The sequence below is a fragment of the Falco peregrinus genome, chromosome 2 (genome assembly GCF_023634155.1).
Source record: "Falco peregrinus isolate bFalPer1 chromosome 2, bFalPer1.pri, whole genome shotgun sequence".
NCBI lineage: Eukaryota > Metazoa > Chordata > Aves > Falconiformes > Falconidae > Falco > Falco peregrinus.
Window position 1 is genome coordinate 26,252,587 of NC_073722.1, and position 5,925 is coordinate 26,258,511.

Sequence of the window (5,925 nt, forward strand, 5' to 3'; positions counted from 1 at the left end):
AATCCCCCCCCTCCGCACGGGCACCCCTGCCTGCCTTTGCCCTGCCGAGGAGGCATGTTATTCGCGGGTCTGAGGGTTCCCCCCTGCCCGGCAGGTGAGAGGGCAGAGCGGGAAGGCGGCCGCCGGGATGCCGGTGCCGGGCGGAGCGGCCGTCGGGCCCCCCGCCTCCCCCTCCCGCACACCCTGCCAGGCCGGCCCGGGGCGGCGGCCCCCCGACCCGCAGTCTGCCGCGGGAAAGGGCCGGTGCGCGGGGGGTGGGGGTGGGGATGCGCCCCGTGTCCGCGCCCCCCCCCCCCCCCCCCCGCAGGTACCCTGTGGCTGCGGGGCCAGGTGAGGGGCGGGCGGGTGGGCAGGCAGCGAGCGGGCAGCCCCCGAAGGGGTTAAAGGGAGGGGACGTGGGCTGTCACGCGTCATTGGGCAGATTATGTGCAGCAAACAAAAAGTGTGTGTCTGTGTGCCAGTCACTCACTGCATCGGGTCCATCTGCACCACTCGCCTCCCCGGCCGCCTCACCGCCTCGCTTGCCCGCTCCCCGCCGCCGCCCGCGCCCCGGCCCCCGGCCCGCCGCCTCCCCGGCCATGGAGCGGCACTGATACAATAGCGCCGGGGGCAGCGGAGGCAGGAGCCCGTCTTTGTGCCACTTGTCGGGGCGAGGATTCTATTCCCACACTCCCTGGTGAGTACCCGCGGAGGGGCCCCGCCATCCCCCCCCCCGAGCCTCTGCCGCCGGGCCCAGCGGCCGGCCGGGGGGAGCCAAGCCGAGCCGAGCCGAGTGGAGCCGCGCCGCGCCGCGCTGCGCCGGCGGGGTAGCCCCGGAGGAGGGAACAATGCCGGGAGATGGCCGTGCGGGGGGTCGGGGCGCGGCGGCCCTGCCCGGGATGCGGTGCCCGGCGGCGGAGGCTCCGGGAGCGGCCCCGGCGCCGCCCGGCCCGGACAAAGGGCGGCCGGGGGGGAGGCAGCGCCGGGGTCCAGGGGTGGGGGGACCCGAGCAGACGGGAAGGTGCGGGGCCGTGGGGAGCCGTGCGGGGTCCGGCGAGGGCGGGTGGAAAGTTTGGCGGGGGCCGCTCGCTGCCGTTTGTTTCGTTTGGCGAAATAATCCCTTCGGGGAAGGGATGCGCCGGGCAGCACCGTAACGAGGAGGGCGGCGGGGAGGCAGCGAAAGCGCCCTCTCCGCGGCCCGCGTTCTCGGGGGGGAGCCCGGGACCCCACGCCGCCCACGCCGCCGCTCCGGAGGGCGAAGTTGCTGGGGGCCGCCGGCGACCCGCCTGTCTCCCGAAAGCGGCAGGGAAAGGCGGCTCGGCGGGGCCGTGCCCGGTGCGAGCGGCTTCGGGTGTAAATAGGCGTACGCAGAGAAACAGATTTATTCCCGAGCTAACCCAAAATGAATGATTTCGATGCCAGATGGGGTGGGGGGAAGGCAGCCTCACGGTAACCGGGTCGGCAGGGGCGCGGGCAGCCGCAGACCGGCGCGGAGCTCCTTCCCGGCCTCGGCAGCGGGGGCGCGGCGGGAGGCACCGGCAGCCGGGGGCCGCCGTCCCGCTGCCCGCTGCCTGCGCCCGCCCGCCTCGCCTCCGCCTGCATCCGTCCCCTCGCAGGGCACGGGAGCCGAAGCTCACCCTCCTCCATAAATAAGCGTGTCGAGGTAAAAATAATTACCTCTGCTTGCTGCTTTTAATTAAAGTCTCGGAGGGAAAGTGCTGGATTATGGTAATGAGCAGACATACGTTCCCTCTTGTCGAGCGGAGCGAGAGGTGAGCTGACATGCAATCAGCGACAATGACAAGCCACTTGAAACCCATTCGCTCTGCTCCTCTGTCACTGCCCGGAGACGGCCCCGCTCCTCTCTTGCAGGGGCGGGGGGGGGGGGTGGGGGGACGGGACACCGGCCGGGAAGGGGGGCCCGCACGCTGCTGGCCCCTTTTTGCCCGGCTGCTGCCCGTGGCAGGATTCGGCCCGGGGTTCTCCCCCCAGCGCCTGCCCGTCGCTGCCCGTCGCCGGCGCCCGTCTCGCTCGCTGATAAATAAACCATCGCGGCAGCTTCCCCGCACCTCGCCTCCGCTCGCGGAGCTCCTCGCCGCCTTTATTATTTTTTCTTCCAGATCGGTGAAAGTGCTCGCCTGCCGCTTTTTTTTATTATTATTATTTTGTTAATTATACTATTTTTTATATTTTGTTTTGTTTTCCCCGGCGGGTCGCAGCCGCACCTCCTCGCAGCCCTGCGGCAGGGCCCCACCGCGCTGTAACGTCTCCGCTCTGCCCCTCTCTCGGCCCGCAGGCATGGAGGACGCCGGCGTCCAGAGGGGAATATGGGACGGGGACGCCAAGACGGTCCAGCAGTGCTTGACTGACATTTTCACCAGCGTTTACACCACCTGCGACATTCCAGAAAATGCCATTTTCGGCCCCTGCGTCCTGAGCCACACATCCCTGTACGACAGCATTGCCTTCATCGCCCTCAAGTCCACCGACAAGCGCACCGTCCCCTACATATTCCGGGTAAGAGCCGCTCGCCCCGCGGCCGGGGAACTTGCCCGCCGCCGCCGGTCGCCCCGATGGCCGCTGCCCGAGCGCATCCTCGCCGCGGAGCGCAGCCCCGTCGGACTGGCCGCGGCCCCGGGCGGGACCCTCCGCCGCCGGGATGCTTTACCCCACCGCTGGCGATGTCAGAGCCGCTCTCCTGCCGCCGCTGCCGGGGCTGCCCGGCCCCACCCCGTCGGTCGGTCGGTCGGTCGGTCCGTCCGTCTGTCCGTCCGTGCGCGGTTATTAACGCGGGGTTTGCAGGTGGACACGTCGGCAGCCAACGGCTCGTCGGAGGGGCTGATGTGGCTGCGGCTGGTGCAGTCAGCGCGGGAGCGGGAGGAGCAGAACCTGGAGGCCTACATCAAGAGCGGGCAGCTCTTCTACCGCTCGCTGCGCCGCATCGCCAAGGACGAGGAGCTGCTGGTGTGGTACGGCAAGGAGCTGACGGAGCTGCTGCTGCTCAGCCCCGCCCGGGCCCCCGCCCGCAGCAATGGTGGGTGTCCCGCGCGGCCGCGCCGCGACCACCTTCCTGCGGCCGCGGGTGACCGGGGGCCGCCGTGGAGGGGGGAGGCTGGGCGAGGATCCGCACCCGGGGTGGCTGTGGGGAGGCGGCCGGCGTCGGGAACCCCCGCCCCCCTTCCCTTGCTCCCCGGGGGACGCCCCGTCGCCGGCCGCGGCTGACGGTGCCTCCGTCTCTGTGTGTCCCGTCCCGCCTGTGCGTGTGCCCGGCCGCAGGGTCGCCGCCCTTCGCCTGCCCCGAGTGCAGCCAGCGCTTCCAGTTCGAGCTGCCCTTCGCCGCGCACCTCCGGTTCCGCTGCCCCAAGAGGCTGCACGGCCCCGACACCGGTCCCGCCGCCGAGGCCCCCGCCGGCAAAGACGGCGCCGGCAAGGAGCAGGAGGCCGGCAAGTACTGCAAGGCCGGCGGGCCGCTCCACCACCCCTTCCCCGGGGCCGACGGCGGCAGCCCCGCCGCCAGCACCAAGCCCTCCACGGACTTCCACAACCTAGCGCGGGAGCTGGAAAACTCCCGCAGCGGCCACGGCGGGTCGCCGGGGCGGACGGCGGCCCCCGAAGGCGGCCCCGAGGCGGCGGCCGGGAAAGCCAAGCGGCGGTACCCCGAAGAGGAGGAGCGGGGCGCCGGGGCGGCGGCGCGGGGCCGCTTCCCGACGGAGCGGCCGGGGCTGCCCTCGGCGCCCAAGGAGGAGCCGGTGTGCGCCCCGCAGCAGCAGTACCGGGCGACCGGCTCCTACTGCGGCTTGGAGGAGGGCGGCCGCCTCTTTGCGCCGCCCAGCCCGGAGACGGGGGAGGCCAAGCGCAGCGCCTTCGTGGAGGTGAAGAAGACGGCCCGCGGCCCCGAGCCCGACGGCGGCGGTGGCGGCCCCGAGGAGGGCCAGGAGCGCGCCTCCCCCGCCGCCCCGGGGGCTGCCGGCAGCGAGCCGGGGCTGTGCCCCCGCGGCGGCCCCGGGGGCCCGCTGGCCGCCCGCCTGGAGGGGGGCAGCCCGGCTCGGGGCAGCGCCTTCACCACCGTGCCGCAGCTGGGGGGTGGCCCCGGCGGCGGGGCGGAGGAGCGCAAGAGCGCCTTCTCCCAGCCCGCCCGCTCCTTCCCCCACGTCCCGCCGCTAGTGTTGGGCCAGAAGCTGGGTGGGCTGGGCGAGCCCTGCCCCGACGGCACCGGCGCCCCCGCCCGCCTCTATGCCGCCGAGGCGCTGGCCGTCAAGCTGCCGGGCGGCGGGGAAGCGGCGGGCGGCGGCGGGGGGGGCGGCGGCGGCGGCGGCGGCGGCGGCGGCGGCGGGGGGCTGCCCAAGCAGAGCCCCTTCCTCTACACCACCGCCTTCTGGCCCAAGAGCTCGGCGGCGGCGGCGGTGGCGGCGGCGGCGGCGGGGCCGCTGCAGCTGCAGCTGCCGTCGGCGCTGACGCTGCTGCCGCCGTCGTTCACCTCTTTGTGCCTGCCGGCCCAGAACTGGTGCGCCAAATGCAACGCATCCTTCCGCATGACCTCGGACCTGGTGTACCACATGCGTTCCCATCACAAGAAGGAGTACGCGCTGGAGCCCCTCGTCAAGCGGCGCCGCGAGGAGAAGCTCAAGTGCCCCATCTGCAACGAGTCCTTCCGCGAGCGCCACCACCTCTCCCGCCACATGACCTCGCACAACTAGCGGGGACCCCCCTCACCCCACCCCGGGGACCCCCCGCGGAGGGCAGCGGCCGCCCGACGCTTTCTTTCCTTTCTTTTCGATGCACGCATTTTCACTTTCCGGGGAGGGGCGGGGAGGGCAGCGGGGGTGAAGAGGAGGAGAAGAAGAAGAAGAAAAAGGAGGAGGAAGAAAAAAGGAAAAAAAAAAATAAAAGCACCGGGAAAAAAAGAAGAAAAAAAAAGCGCCAATGACTTAAAAAAATACATTTTTTAAAATGTCATATATTGCAACATATTGATGCATTTGTCATACGTTTCTACTTAAATTATTAAGCACTTATGGTTTAGATGTAATAATAATTATATGTCAGGGTAAATTTTTATTTTAGATATAAAGCTAAAGGCGGGGAGGTGCGCGGCGGGGGCGGCGGGCCGGGGTCCTGCATGCGCCGGGTGCCTCCCGCCCGCCCGGCCCCCGCCGCCCGTGCCCCTGTCACTGCAGAGTGTCACTTGGTGCCCGTGGAATGGAGTCTCGATAGTTCCGTGTTACCTTGCCTTTTTTCGGTTTGGGTTTGGTTCCCCCCCCTCCCCTCTCTCGAAAAGATTTATTAAACTTTATAGTTTATCTGGGTATGTTGGATGCTTTGACAATAAATGACTTTATTTTCTTCAAAGCACCTGGACGTTACTCGATGCCGGCGCGGCGGGCGGTGGGAGCGGAGCGGCGGCGTGAGCGGTGCCCCCGCCTGGGCCGGGCCGGGCTGCGGGGCCGGGCCGAGACTCAGCTGCCTCTCCTCTCCGTTCGCCTTCGCCTTCCCTTCGCTCCCTCCTTCCCTCGGCCTCTTACAGCCGTCCGGTCTTCCGTCTGTTCATCCTTGGGTTTGCCCCGCATTTTACTCACCTTTTGTTTCTCTTTCTTTCATCCTGTTCTTCCCTTTATTTCGTCTCCCTTTCTCATTTTTTGCTTTATTTAATTTTTTCCTTTTGCCTTTCTTTTTCTTTCTTTCTCTTTCTGTCTCTTCCTTTCCTCTCTCCAGTTCTCCTTTTCCGTTTCCCTTTCCTTTTTTCTTTTTCCTTTTCCCTTTCTTTTCCTTTTCCTTTTTTCTATTCCTTTTTCCTTTTTTCTTTTCTTTTCCTTGTCCTTTTCCTTCCCAGCCCTCTTGTCGGGCTTCCCCTTTCCTCCATGCCACCCACCCATCTCACCTCTGCCAGGAGCCTTTATTGCCCCCCACCCTTACCAGGGCTGTGCATGGTTCCCAGCTTGCAGGGTG

General features: G+C 68.2%; 1 protein-coding gene across 2 annotated transcripts; it reads left to right on the top strand.

The window, feature by feature from the left end:
- Positions 1-415: 415 nt before the first annotated feature.
- PRDM8 (PR/SET domain 8) lies at positions 416-4,789 on the top strand. 2 transcript variants are annotated; one of them, XM_055795444.1, is made up of 4 exons: positions 416-676; positions 2,199-2,496; positions 2,782-3,013; positions 3,256-4,789. In XM_055795444.1, exons 2-4 carry the CDS (start codon positions 2,278-2,280, stop codon positions 4,674-4,676), a joined length of 1,872 nt encoding a protein of 623 aa, XP_055651419.1. In that variant the 5' UTR covers positions 416-676; positions 2,199-2,277; the 3' UTR covers positions 4,677-4,789. The 2 variants fall into 2 exon arrangements, with proteins under 2 accessions (XP_055651419.1, XP_055651418.1); XM_055795443.1 differs by having other exon boundaries at positions 417-676; positions 2,276-2,496.
- Positions 4,790-5,925: the final 1,136 nt, after the last annotated feature.